General features: G+C 42.9%; 1 protein-coding gene across 5 annotated transcripts in view; it reads left to right on the top strand.

Annotated features, from left to right (window-relative positions):
• LOC120717604 (FERM, ARHGEF and pleckstrin domain-containing protein 1-like) overlaps positions 1 to 12,813 on the top strand; it is a 58,607-nt gene that overhangs the window by 37,430 nt on the left and 8,364 nt on the right. For 3 of the 5 annotated variants that reach the window (XM_040005741.1, XM_040005736.1, XM_040005739.1), the window contains exons 8-21: positions 1,292 to 1,439; positions 1,538 to 1,633; positions 1,713 to 1,876; positions 2,002 to 2,070; positions 2,159 to 2,252; positions 2,836 to 3,043; positions 7,624 to 7,811; positions 7,987 to 8,076; positions 10,176 to 10,309; positions 11,532 to 11,613; positions 11,688 to 11,937; positions 12,026 to 12,156; positions 12,240 to 12,308; positions 12,635 to 12,724. In XM_040005741.1, coding sequence (XP_039861675.1) covers positions 1,292 to 1,439; positions 1,538 to 1,633; positions 1,713 to 1,876; positions 2,002 to 2,070; positions 2,159 to 2,252; positions 2,836 to 3,043; positions 7,624 to 7,811; positions 7,987 to 8,076; positions 10,176 to 10,309; positions 11,532 to 11,613; positions 11,688 to 11,937; positions 12,026 to 12,156; positions 12,240 to 12,308; positions 12,635 to 12,724 — 1,813 coding nt within the window. The remainder of the gene's footprint in view (positions 1 to 1,291; positions 1,440 to 1,537; positions 1,634 to 1,712; positions 1,877 to 2,001; positions 2,071 to 2,158; positions 2,253 to 2,835; positions 3,044 to 7,623; positions 7,812 to 7,986; positions 8,077 to 10,175; positions 10,310 to 11,531; positions 11,614 to 11,687; positions 11,938 to 12,025; positions 12,157 to 12,239; positions 12,309 to 12,634; positions 12,725 to 12,813) is intronic. The other 2 variants (XM_040005738.1, XM_040005740.1) reach the window with 1 other exon arrangement.

Raw genomic sequence — 12,813 nt, 5'->3', positions numbered from 1 at the left:
TGTGTATTTTTATTATACACGGGCTTAGAAAAGGCAGTCTTTGTAAGTTGTTTTACAGCTTCTGGCCAGAAGTGGATGTGAGTTCATCTTCTGCTCTGTCTATGAAGATTACTTTCCTCCTAACAGAGATCTGAAATCCTCCTTCAACCTGCTGCATGACTCACGCTGCTGCTGTCGGCCGGTTCAGTAGGTTAAAAACGCAGTTTGTCAGAGAACGCTCTGAGGCGTCTCGTGCAGGAGGTCGCGAGAAGTGAAACTGGCGATTGAACTTGGTGCTTCTTTTTAGGCTTTTCTATTATAACTGCCACTCGTTTTGGGAGTGGTATGTTACTGGAAACTTTCCAAATGTCCTTAAAGCACATTTCACAAAATTCCCCCAACCGTGCGTGGGTTTGAATATGTGCCAATGCTTTGCTAACACTTGTCTCACCTCAGCATTACAGGGTGTCTTGCCAGAGATGGGCACGCAGTGGGTGGCTGCGGCAACATGAAAGCAGCTCCGTTAGAGCTGACTGCTCCCTTTAACGTGCTCTTTTTTCCCCACCAAGAGTCCTTCTTAGTTGATGACTGCAGTACTTCTGGCTATGTGCCATGTAGAATTAAATCTCTTATTAATTACCACACACAGGAAACAGGAAGGCTTATCCACTGATAAGAAATAGGAAGGTTAGTTGGCATTTGCAGCCCCTCCCACCACTTCTCCAGAAACTCAGATAAACTTGAGAAACCTGGATTGAACTCTGTCTTTGTCTTTCACTTTAATAAGCCAGATATCCAACAGGGGAATACGATTCATTTTTGTCTGAATTTACCCTCCCTGCTCTAATAATTATTTCCAAAACCATCTAGAAAATACTTTCTAAAGTGAACAATGAATAGATTGAATTTTAAAGCTCGTGTTCCTGTGTGTAAAAGAAATTTACGAGCGTATAACACAGAATATTTTGTTGCAATAATAACACCAAGGTTTAAAAGATATCAAAGAGTTTAACAGATGTGGGTTAAATAAAAGCTACTTTCAGCTGGTCCCTCATTCGCGAGCGGTCCCCACAGCAGGTAGCTCCACATCTTTGATTTGCTCAAACCACCACAGTATGCTTCCAGTGCTTCCAGTTTTCAAAAGTATAGACAACCCAACACTAAGAAGGTGTCTTTGTTTTTTGACAGTGGAGGTTTGCGACAGTGCTCGTTAGTATGTTCGCTTTATTGATGCTTATGGTCTTTCCCTGAGATTTGTTTCTGTTAAACACTACATGAAATATAGTTTCATTTGTTTTGTTTTATACCACAGTGGTCAGACACCAGCAGAATCAGACTACCATTTGTTAGAAGTTGCTCGCAGGCTGGAGATGTACGGGATTCGGCTCCATCCTGCCAAGGATCGCGAGGGAACAAAGTTAAGCCTGACTGTGGCGCACACGGGTGTCCTGGTCTTCCAGGTTAGTCCAAAATCAGTGCAGGTCAGCCCAACTGGTATCAAACGCTTTTTATGCGTTTAGTAGTGCAAAATAGTGAATTCTGTTTTTCATCACTGCAGGGACACACAAAGATTAACGCCTTCAACTGGTCTAAAGTTCGAAAACTGAGCTTCAAGAGAAAACGCTTCCTCATTAAGCTGAGGCCGGATCTAAATGTAAGTGACATCACAAGATATTGAAACCCTTCAGCTCACTGACTGATGTTGTGTTTAAATGTCTTGATGTGTCCCCCAGAGTTCATATCAGGACACTCTGGAGTTTTTAATGCCAAGCAGGGACTGCTGTAAAGTCTTCTGGAAGATCTGTGTTGAATATCACGCCTTCTTCCGTCTATTTGAGGAACCTAAGCCCAAGCCCAAGCCGGTACTCTTCTCACGAGGCTCCTCCTTTAGATTCAGGTAGCATTTGCATCAAAGAGCTAAACTCTGTCTATCATGGCTGCAAGAACACAGCATCACTTAACAGTCTACTAAGGCTCTTGCGGAATAGCTCATCATTAACTGTCTCGTATTTATCTCTGCAGTGGTCGCACGCAGAAGCAGGTGATTGAATATGTGAAAGAGTCTGAATTTAAAAAGATCCCGTTTGAAAGGTAAAGGCTGCAGATACGTTTGACATATTTGGTACAGGCGAGGGTGCTCAGAGTTTATAACGCTGACCTTTAATATCCTGTCTGCCAGGAAACACAGTCGTGTTCAGTACAGCAGTCGGGTCCAACACAACAGTCGCCTGTCACCATTGCCTTCTCCAAGCCACCGTGAAGTGCCAACAGATGTGAGTCTTTTAAGTGGGCAATTTGTTGCATACAGCATTTTTTGTTGTCTGAGCAAATACAGTCCATAGTGTCGCTTTTCACATTGTTTTCTCTTTTAAAAATGCACATAATGTAAAAATACAGCAAAATACAGCCTACTCATCCGGAGGCATGGATCTTAAGACTCTGTTATGCTCTAAGATCATTTTTCTGGTATGAATAAACTCCTGTTTTATACAGCTAACGCTGTCATCATAGCACCAAATTAGAGAACATCTTTTTAGAAGAATAGTGTTTGATCCCTCCAACACAGTTCAAGAGACTTTGTGGAGTGGGAATCATTAATAAGGAGCACTAGGGCTGTTCTAGTGACACATGGTAGCCCAATACTGTGCTGTGGTATCCCTGCACATGTGTGTGTGCATAGAAGATGCCAGCCTGCCCAACAAAACAGAGCCATGGGGGTACTGCAGGGTATTTTCAAGTCAGGCAGAATTTATTTAAAAACTTTAAAATCCTGGCCTTCAGTAAGAGTAATGAATACAATGAATAAATTGTGGTCTTTAAATTCTTTAACCCTGTGTTCCTGTCTCGTACTGGCAGAGTGGTGCTTCTGGGGACAGAATTGATTCTCCTCGGCGTCATTGGAAGGAGTCGGTCCTGGTGAGTGCAGAAGACCCGGCAGCTTCGCGGGCGAGGATGAGCCCCTCGCATCAGAGAAATGGCCACGAAGAGAGAACGGGGTCTGTATCCAGGACAGAGGAGACGAGGAGCCCAACACGACAGACCCACCCCGAACATCTGAATACAGGTCCAGCATCTAGGGCTGCTAAAGGCGGCAGCTTTTCCATTCCCTACATTGACTGCAGTGATGTAGATGCTCAGTATTACTTGGGCAGGGACCAGGCTAGCAGGTCAGACCACAGCTATAGAGAACAGGGTATGCTCCCCCGGGGATCTGGCTCTGGAGGGATAAATGGGGCTCTGCAGGCTCAACAGGAGCACATTCTGGGTAGGATGTATAGGGAGTCTTCTTCTTCTTCTAGAGCATCACTCATCATGAGTCATGAGCTAGAACATTCTCCCAAGCAGTCATGCCAAACGGTTGACCGAAGTCCTGTTCATAGCATTATAGGAGACATAGGTGTCCAAGAGAGGCAGAGCAACAGCCCTATAACAGTTTCCACTGTGACGGGTTCAAGAGGTGTCACTGCCAGTCCTGTGATTGACATTCTCCATCACGCACCTTCCCTCAGTCGCATAGACCAGAACGGCTACAGTCCCACTCCACTTAACTTTAATGACGGCAGATGCTCTCCCGTCATGGGCCGATCTCCTCGCTCACAGAAATTCCACAAAGCCCATTTTGACGCAGACGCAGTCCAAGGAACGTCCTCTGCAAAGCAAGAATCGCGTACTGTCCTCTCTCGGGCTGAACGCATGGCTGCTCTTGAGCGCCGCATGGTGGCCAATGGGCTAACTGCGCCAGGCAGGTCGCGGACCAGTCTGGGGCAGAAACGATTAAGATCAACCGGTGTCACACAGTACGGAGCAGTTCAAATGAACGATGGCCCGAACACAAGCGGCTCAGAGTCCAGCGAGTCGGAGTTAGAAAATAACAGGGGCAACTGCAGCAGCCCCGTGATGTTTGGTAGCCCAGCGGAGGCTAACTCTAGTTCCCCCATACCAAGAAACACTTTTTCCTTTGGCAGCCTCCAGCTGGATGAGGAGGCAGATGAGGATGCTTCCCATGCCTTCAGCGATGAGGATGTCGGACACATTTTCAGCTGTTAAGTGCGCTAAAAGTTTTAAACCATCTGCGACTGAGAGCTAGAGGGGTCTGGGTCAGAACGTAAGCAGGAGGCTTTTTCACATCCACACACTCCCGAGTCCATAGTGGTCACAGCACAGCACTGCTGAGTAGAAGCACTTTTTAAACGTAGCCGAATGTATCCGTTCAGGCTTTTCTTGCCCATTTCATGGAGCGGCTTTAATGTTTAGCCTCGCTGTTCTTTAATTATATTAACATGTCCGTTTGGACATAGACACGTGCCTTTTAAGGATTTTACACTCAATGGCTACTAATTAAAAACTACAGAGAGTACAGAGGCTTTCAGACAGTTTGAAACGTGAGGCTGATTAAAAATGTTGTAGATTTTATTCATAAGTCAGACGATGCCTTAAAACTCCCTACGGAAAATCCACATTTTGCTCCATAGCTGTCCATAGACACATCTAACTATCTGAAATTAGTTACATTTTTTTTAAAGGTTTCTGCATAAGACACTTTGTGCTTGGTACTAATATTTTCTGGGGTCTGTTGATGTGTCATTGAGGTAGTAGTAACTGTTAACTTCTGTACATTTACCTTTCTTTTTTTACTCTTAATGCAGCACCTACTATTTGATTGTTGTGAGAAGTTCTGGTCTGAAGTGATGCTGATCCATATGCAGTACCTCAACTCATTAACTTGAAGCAAACTTTATGATTTAGCTGTCATGTTTAAATGTCCCGCCAAAGGGAGGGAGTGTGTAATCGGCTCTGTTTGTTTGCTTGTCTAGCGCAATCAGTCTAGCGTCCACAGCTATCAAGATCTAATTTTCAAAATTTTGTGTGATGGTAGATATCAATAACAGCTGGAGTTGATTTCATGTTGGTGAAAATCGGGTCAAAGTTAAGGTCACATCCAATGTGAAAATTAGTAAAAGTTATATATTACCCACAATTTTATGGATCGTTTTCAAACTTCATTTGGGGGCCATGAGTACCTAAGCAGTTTTAGCACGCAAGGTTAAAGTTGACCTTGAAAAAAAACAATCTGACATCAGCATGTTGTCATAAAAACATCATAAAGTATCAGAGTTTTAGTTTAGCCCTTGCCCTGTGGGGGGAGTTGCGCTCTCTTGTTCACAGATGTTTTGGCAGTTACGAGATCACAAGATTTGCGTGAGTAGTAGCTTCGCGGGACCGGCAGTGGCTTCATCTGATAGAGTTAAAAGCACGTGTGTGTTGCAGTGTTACAGTTTGGTCACTCCACAACAGTTTGTGGCTTTTCATGCCCAGTGTTGACAATCCCAGTCTGCTCTTGACTTGCGTTCAAGTATCTCTGACAGTAATTTGGTATCACCGAGCTGCAGTCTTCCTAACTTTTATTTCCAGTCTCCTTTTTTAACTTTCTTTTGCACCCCTGTCTTCATGCTTGTCTTTGTGTATTCTGTTTAACAAGCGGTTGAGCTTTATTTTACATTTTTTGTTTCTCTGTTTCATTTCTTTATTTTTCTCTGTCCCTGTCTGTCAGCATGAAACTGTTTGATCTTGTAAGTTTTTCTTTTTCTAACTTTGAATGCATGTCTATCTTTTCTGTAACTCATAATGTGTGGTTGAGGAAAAAAACAAGAAAACAAGATTACCAGCCTCTGGGTTCCCTTTTCTGCAATGATCCAGATAACGAGACTGTAGATGACAGGAGCCTGGGAATGTGTGTGTTTTAGTATCGGTGAATACGTGTGTTACTGTATGTGTGAATGGCAGTTTAAGGGCAGCACCTCAAAGCACAGAGTCTCTTTGCTCATCCATCATGTCAACTGCTTCAGCGTTTGCCCCCCAGAAAGTCTTTAGCGCTGACATTAAGAGGCATATCAAAAGTGAGATATGATGGTTTTACACTTCTATCAATACCTTCTGAAGTCTATCCATCCATAATAAATCAAAATTATCGCTGGAATTTAAGAGAGGGTGTTAAGATAATGTAGATTTGGGAGTTACTGGATCACTGCAGTGTGGGCCAGGCTTGTGTTTGTTCTCACCCACTGGTGTCCTTGATGGTTTGTTTGCAATGCATGCTGTGATAAACCAGATTTGTGGTATGGCTCAGGTCCTGCTGTTCTGCTCTGGCTGCTCTCTGCATGCACTCTACTGTATGTACTGTAATATACTGTGCTATTACTGTCATTTCAGTACTTTATATCTAGTAAGATATTGACATTTACATTAAATTAGACTGTAAGAAATCATAGCAAGCTCATTTACAAAGAGCTGAAATGTACAGTATTTTTTACTTCTTGTGTAATTTATTAAATTAAACCTAATGTGAAATTGATTTGTGTTTATGTTATAAATTATATAATTTCTGAATTTCCAAATTAACCCATTTGTCATTAACACGTTTCTCGACTCAGCAGTAACAGAGTGAAAACAAAAAGCAGTTTACTAAAATATTCATAAAGCCATTTACTATTACAGGCCTAGAAGCATGAATGCATTTATCCCCACTTTTTCCACGTCTGTCTTCTGTCTTGCATTCATTCGCTCACGGTGTTCTTGTAGATGTTCACTGGGCCTTTTCTATGCTGCTTTTCACACAATTTTGAACTATATGTGTTCAGCAGAGTCAATAAAGACGTTAAAATGATATTTTTTCCAAATCCTTCTTTTTAAACCGTTGAAGTCGGTGTATTTTCTGGAGTCTGGTCCCCACTGTAGATGTTAGAACCTTTCCGTCTCCTTTGTAGCATTCCTCTAGATGTGTGTATTTGCCTGAGTCACTCCTTCCCTCAGCTGTACTTGTGCATTGAGCTAACTGCAGCCACCAGCTGCACTGCCCTGCGTTCTTGTTATAGCTGTTGTGTTCGTGCCAACACACCAGAAGTCGCCAGAGAGAGGTGAGCAAGTTGCTGCCGGAACATAGTAAGTAAGCTGAGTGAACGCTGTCAGAATGGATGACACTAAGTAAGCCGTTCTTCTCGATCACCCTGCAGTATTTGTCTCAGCTTGCGTATTGATTGACGTGGTAAGAAAACTGCCAGAGTTGTCTGGAATGTTGAGCGAGTCACGGCTGACTCTATATTTTCTGTAAGCAGACCTCAGATGCAATGATGGAAACAGTTTGGTTTAGCTTGCAAAGGTGTCTATTAGGTAAAGTGTGCAGTGTAGGATAATGAATCGAATGCTGGAGAGTTTAATTATTAGCCAAATGCCACCACGGCATCTGACGAAGATGACATTTCTGTGCAGCAGAAACTACCGATTATTTTCCCTATCAAATAATCTGTTGATTACATTCTCGATTTATTAGCTGTGTATTCAGCAAATGTCAGAACATGGCGAAAAATGTCATCACACACTTCAGCTTGTTCCTAATGTGTCATTTAATCAGTTTGAAAAAAAAAACAAACCAAATGCTTTATAACAATGTAATACAGAGAAAAGCAAAGAAACCTCATGTTTGCTTCAGAAATTCTAACAATTTGGTCATTAAAATTGTTCTTACTATTTAATTTCTGCAAAACTCAACCCGTCTGCGGCTTAAAGTAGGCAAGTGCTCTCAGAGCTGCCTAACTTTATCGTGCATCGTTTTCTCATCTCATTATGGTCACCTATGGCTCCGTGCAGGTGTGGTTTCCAACAGTCCTCACCTGTCCGCGTCCTCTGGACACTCCCACGGGATGGTCAACGGTCAGAAGTCGCTGGATCTGTGCAGTCACAGTCCCGATGGCCGGCTGCCTTCCCCACTCACCAGCCCATTGCTCAACGACGCCTGCAGCGTTCGCACTGATGATGAAGATGAGGTTCGAAGGAAGGTTTGTAACCAAGAGCCACTTTAATATATTGCCTTGTTGTGTCATTGTAAAGATTTTTTTTAAATAAAGTTGCTACTCAAAATAGAAGTGGACCCAGATTATCTGTCCTGAATAAAGTTACTGTTAGACATTTGTGGAGCTGATTGCACCCCCCCCGTTTGTGATGCCCTTGCAGAGGTTCCCAACAGATCGAGCCTACTTCATCGCCAAGGAGCTGCTGACAACAGAACGGACGTATGTGAAGGACCTCGAGGTGGTGACCGTGGTAAGATGGGCCAAGTCGCTCGCCAAGCCGACGCTCTCCTGTTTGTTTTCTCCTGCGCTTGTCCTCTGGGGGGAAAACATTGATTATTCCGGTTAGCTGCTCCATTGCAGAGCACCCGCCAAAACATAGAGTCAGGCAGTGACACAGGAATATTTTGGCAGATGCGATTTCATTTTTTATTCATTCCCCACGCTCGTTCTCCGAAATGCATTTATCTCCCTCGTTCAAGGCTGTGAATACTAAACTGTGTTTGTGTTTAAAGAGATAGATGGATTTAGCCGCATGCGCTCTCTGCCTGTGACTCACTGCTTCAGCCTGCTCCTGTAGATTTAATTGCTGGGTACAAACAGGATATTAAATGTGCGGTACCGCTCCTTCACATGCAATCAAGGAGGATGTCCTTATGAGGCTGGACTGAAGCGTTGCCGTTGTTTGATTCGGCTCTCCTTTTACACTGGCAGGTTCAAAAGCCGCAGCTTTTCTCGGCTTGCAGTTTTCAGAGGAGTCTTTCACACATCTCATAAATATTTTGGGTGGGCTTGTGCCCTCGTTCTTTTATTCTGCCGCATGTGTATGTGTGCTCCCTCGCTGTGGTTGGTGCCGCTGCTGTTAAGGGTGAAGTCATCTGAACAACAGCTGGCGCCTCGTTTCCAGCGCTCACTTTTCCTAAAACCCACTTCTTTTCCCATCACGTCAACTAAATAAAGCTGTTTTCTGTTCAGTGTCCACAAACACAAAACATAAGGCTTCTCTCTGAGTTAATGAAACAACAGCGTTAAGAATGGTCGGCTATTGATTCTTCGATTCATCCTCAGCTAATTAAGGGATTTGAAAGGAGGCAAAAGGCTTTTCATTACCTGTTCACTTTATCTCTTCTTCTCAGAAGAAAATCGCTGTGGAGATCTCTTGGTAACCCTTGGTATCATACATAAATGTGCAAAGGTCTTGAGTTACCCCTCGTTTCTTCATATTTTTCTAGAAAAATGTGAAATAGTTGCTGTGATTTATTGAAACGTATGTAAACATGTATGAAAGGTGATTGTTTAATTCTAACAAGCTTGAAAGTCAATATTTGGTATCTTATTCTTCAATACATCCTAAATTCTCTTAGAAAAACATTCTTTTAATTTCTTTAAATAGTCTTCAGGAATAGTTTTCCAAGTTTCTTCAAGGACATGCAAAGCTCTTCTTTGGATGCTGGCTGCCATTTGTTCTGTTCTCTGTCAAGATGATCCCACACTGCTTCAGTAATATTGAAGTCCAGGCTCTGAGGAGGACAATGCATGACTGATAATATTCCTCTGTGTGTTATTCTGTCCAGGTGTGATTTTACTGTATTGGCAGTGTGTTTGGGATCATTGTCATGCTGAAAAATGAAGATTTTGCCAATCAAATGCTTTTCAGATGGTACTACATGGTGGATCTGATAGCGTTTTTGTATTCAAATTCCCTCAGTTTAAACAAAAAACCCAACACCCATCCATTCTTCCATTTTCTCCTGCTTATCCAATCTAAGGACCCTCTCCCAGCTGTCATATGGCAACAGTCTGGGTGCCCCGTGGACAGGTCGCCTGTCATAGAGACACACAACCAGAATCACCAGTTCACCTCCTCTTTACATCCTAACATGAGTGGTACAACGACTGGACTTATGAGTGAGAAATGAGTGAAAAAACAGCCAATGAAAAACTACTGCTGAAGACCACTTTTTAAAAACACAAGAAAAATCTGGCCCCTTGGAAGCAAAATATAATAAAATGATGGGTGGCTCAAGACTTTTGCACAGCACTGTAGTTCATATAAATCAAGTATTTTATTTCTTATATAGGCCAAAATTAAATATTCACCCACAATCAGCCTTATATCCAGATACCAGGAAGTTCTAATAGAGTTTAAACACAATCTGTAAACATCCTGTCATGATGTCACAAGTATGACCTGCTTGTCACAAGTAGACAAGCGCTGCCACCTGCACAATGAAAAAAACAAAACACTCAAAAACCTGGTTTTGTTAGTGAACTGAGACTTTTATGGTTAAACTGTATTTCCCTCGTTAAATGGCTTGAAAGATCACTGTATGCATGTATCCGTGATACCAGTCTTTCCAGAGTGCCGTGGGACAAGATGAGGCAACTCCGGACTCCCTGAAGGACGCCATCTTCTCCACCTTTGAGCCTCTGCACAAGTTCCACACAGGTTTTCTCAGGGAGGTGGAGCAGAGGCTGGCACTGTGGTGAGGCTCATTTCACTTCCAGATATTTCCCGCAGGGTCAGGAACAAGCCCGGTGATGTGTCGGGGGTTACGGTTCAATTTAAAACAACTTCCTCCCCCATTTTTAATGAGTTTTGCTGGCATTTAGCCCAAGAGGGCGGTCCGGTCCCTTTAGATGACCCAAGGAGCTACAATCGCCATAGCAACAGTCATGCTGCACCACAGCCTGCCTTTATTCTGGTTTGTGGGTGTATGCCCTCTGATCTCCTTAATGATTGTGCTTTATCTAGTACACACTGACTTTTTCACAGACACGGAGAAAGTGACGCATAAAGCTGTTAAAATTTATGGCCATTAACTACAGTCTGTGATTTTTATTTCAAAGTCTCCTGTATCTAGTCACACTCATTAGAGCTCCAAATTAAAGCAGAAAGTGATAGTGTGCTTTACTCGGCTGATAAGACCCACATTCAAATGCATATGCAAATTATCCACCCCTACATTTGTCTTTCTTTTTTTGCAGCTTTGCATATTCAAATACTGTACTAGATATAGACCTTGGTTGTTAAGAATATGATGAGAAAGTCGTCTTTCATAAGAGCAGTAGGATGCATTTTACAGACTGAGATATTCCCCCTAAATTCCCTGCTAAAACGTTAACATTAAATTAATAACTAGTCTGACCAAGTCCAGTAATGGCAGCCCCATTCCTCATGAATCCTGCATGGGGAATCTGATGCTCAAGGGAGACACCTGCTGGTGTTTCTTGAAGTTAAACGCGTCCATTCCAACTTCATTGGAATTATTCTTGAACGCAGTGTGACTGAATAGTCAGTGAGATTAAAGTGCTTTCATGTAGCTTACCCGGCTCATCCGCTGTCCACGACGATAATAATATTTATTCATGTAGCTCAAAGCGAGGCAGATATTACAATAAGCTTCACACAGGAAAATAAATCAATGAATAAAAAAAGAAAAGAAAAGCTGGCAACAAGTACAGCAAATGAAAATTTACACATGAGCAGAGCGGCAAACACACATGAATATGCAAGAACATTTGGGACACAAAAAGGTTATAGAAATAGTTTTTTAAGAAAGCTGTATTTTCTGAACCATCATAAAGCGACGCAATTCTTCATATATTTTAAAGAAGATTTTGCAAGCTAAACAGGAAATAAGCTCCAATAGTAACCACTGATTAGGAGGCATTGCTTAAAAGGGACTGCTGTCTTTCTCTTTTAAGGGAAGGACGCTCTAACGCACACATTAAGGGAGACTACCAGCGCATTGGAGATGTCCTGTTGAAGAACCTTCAGGGTTTGAAGGTGAGCTGTGACTTTTTGTTAAACTTCTATACGTGTTTAATTAGAGAAAATCACGACTGTTCTTGGATAACAAGTCTTACCTGCAGCCCCTGACAGCAAACCTGAGTAAGCAGTCTGAAATCCTGCTGGAGCTTGAGAAGGCGTGCAAGGCGTCCCGAAGGTTGGAGGGTCTCTGCAGAGACTTCGAGCTGCAAAAGGTCTGCTACATTCCCCTCAACGTCTTTATTCTGCGGCCTTTGCACCGCCTCATTCACTACAAGCAGATCCTGGAGCGCCTGTGCAAACATTACCCAGCTACTCATGTGGACTTCAGGGATTGCAGAGGTGTTACACTCAATTCACAGAAGCATATTTCAGTGTTTTGGTGTAACGGAGCATCTGTAACAATCTCTTACCTCTGGTTGGTGTCCAGCTGCTCTAGCTGATGTGTCTGAGGTGGTGGACCAGCTTCAGGGAAGCCTAATCAAGATGGAGAACTTGCAGAAACTTCTGGAGCTGAAGAAGGATTTGATTGGCGTCGACAATCTTGTTGTTCCTGGTCGGGTGCGTTTGAAATCTACAGGAGAGAGATTTGTTTAACTTTTTGTTTCTGTTTAGATTTTGTGACAAATGATTTCTTTCCTCAGGAGTTCATCAGGTTGGGCTGCCTCAGTAAACTGTCTGGAAAAGGGCTGCAGCAGCGAATGTTTTTCCTGGTAACGTCCCACTTTCTTCATCTCATATCACTAATCGAATTATTTAGCTGACTGATCTCAGCAGAAATGATAATCATGCTTTTATCCTGCCCTGCAGATTTAGTGCAACCGCAAAGGTTCACGCAGTGGAGCGTAGCACATGTTGCTTTGAACTTTGGCGGCCTTAGTGTTTTACACGAGTATTTGATTTGGTTGCATAAGCATGAAGAGAAGCGTTTGTGTGTGCAGGATATCAGTGTTAAGTTTTGGTTTTTAATGCCACTGAGTTGTTAATTTGTTCTTAGGATTTTTAACTAACGCGTCCTCCTCTGCCTCTTTTGCAATAGTTTGATGACGTCATTTTATACACAAGTCGAGGGATGACGGCGACGAATCAGTTCAAAGTGCACGGGCAGCTGCCGCTCCATGGCATGACAGTAAGTGCCGTTGTCTCTCAGAAGAACACAGGGCGTTGGAGCGGCTGTCACCAGTTTGTCATTACTAGAGAACATCTGCCCCCACTCTA

This window comes from Simochromis diagramma, unplaced genomic scaffold (genome assembly GCF_900408965.1).
Source record: "Simochromis diagramma unplaced genomic scaffold, fSimDia1.1 OVJJ01000501.1, whole genome shotgun sequence".
In the NCBI taxonomy this organism is placed as follows: Eukaryota; Metazoa; Chordata; class Actinopteri; order Cichliformes; family Cichlidae; genus Simochromis; species Simochromis diagramma.
The sequence above is the reverse complement of the archived record's forward strand: the minus strand, read 5'-3'. Positions and strand labels throughout refer to the sequence as shown.